At 34.1% G+C, this 990-nt stretch overlaps 1 protein-coding gene across 1 annotated transcript in view; it reads left to right on the plus strand.

The window, feature by feature from the left end:
• Nucleotides 1–990, plus strand: part of LOC109378633 (arylacetamide deacetylase-like) — a gene marked incomplete at its 5' end in the record, with an annotated part of 21,256 nt that continues 20,266 nt past the window's right edge. Inside the window, one exon of the mRNA XM_019634946.1 lies at nt 1–154. Within this exon, the coding sequence (XP_019490491.1) occupies nt 1–154 (154 nt within the window). The remainder of the gene's footprint in view (nt 155–990) is intronic.

Consider the following 990-nt stretch of genomic DNA (forward strand, 5'->3'; position numbering starts at 1 on the left):
GTCGTTCCACCAACATCAGATGAAAATGTTACTGTGAGCGATACAACATTTAACAGCATTCCTGTTCGTATATATGTGCCAAAACGAAAGCCAGAATCGTTAAGAAGGGGCTTATTTTATATTCATGGTGGTGGTTGGTGTTTGGGTAGTAATGGTAAGTCTGATATGATAGGAAATTCATTTCATGGCATATAATGAACTATTCTTATATTATGATTAACAAATTAAATATCATGTTCCTGATTCTGAAATTCATTTCCTTAAAGCAACATAGATTAATGACACTTTGAAATCTTAGTCTAAGTAAAAGTTTGTTAACATTTGGAATTTAAAACATTTTTGTTACAAAATTTATGAGTTTCTGACTCCACCCACTGACAGAACATACAAGAATTACAAGATTAAAAATAACCTAGTTAGCAAATATAAAAGTCTCTTTGTATTTTGAACTATCTTACTTTTCCTTCCAGACTCAAATATTGTTTTCCAAGTATGTTTTCCTAATGTCCCCAGATAGAGGTGGAAAGACTATAAAGTATTAATTTACTAAAATAAAATGTTAAGGTATAATCTGCTTTCTTCAAATTGTCTCCTGCTTAACAGTATACAACTGAATAATGGGTTATCTTTTTTCATTTTCATTTTTTCCCCTCCAATGACATTTCTATCCTTTTACGAGATCAAAATGTGCTCCAGAAAAACACTACCATTTTTATGTTGAAATAAAATATTTAATACCTTTTATCCTGGTGAGGTGTTGCAATAGACACGATAGTTGATTAAAATTAGAAAGACTCTAGGGGCCGGCTGAGTGGCTCAGTTGGTTAAGAGCACGCTTCAAAGGTTTGAGCTCTGAGCAACAGCGGTACGAGTCTGGCCCGAGCTGAGCTGCCGCTGAGCTGCCAACAGGTGGCAGGATGGCTCAGCTAAAAAAAGTTAAAAAAATAAAAATTAGAAAGACTCTGTTCAAGGTTCAAAGTCCAGATTGCT

The sequence above is a fragment of the Hipposideros armiger genome, unplaced genomic scaffold, assembly GCF_001890085.2.
Source record: "Hipposideros armiger isolate ML-2016 unplaced genomic scaffold, ASM189008v1 scaffold_2310, whole genome shotgun sequence".
Lineage (NCBI taxonomy): Eukaryota > Metazoa > Chordata > Mammalia > Chiroptera > Hipposideridae > Hipposideros > Hipposideros armiger.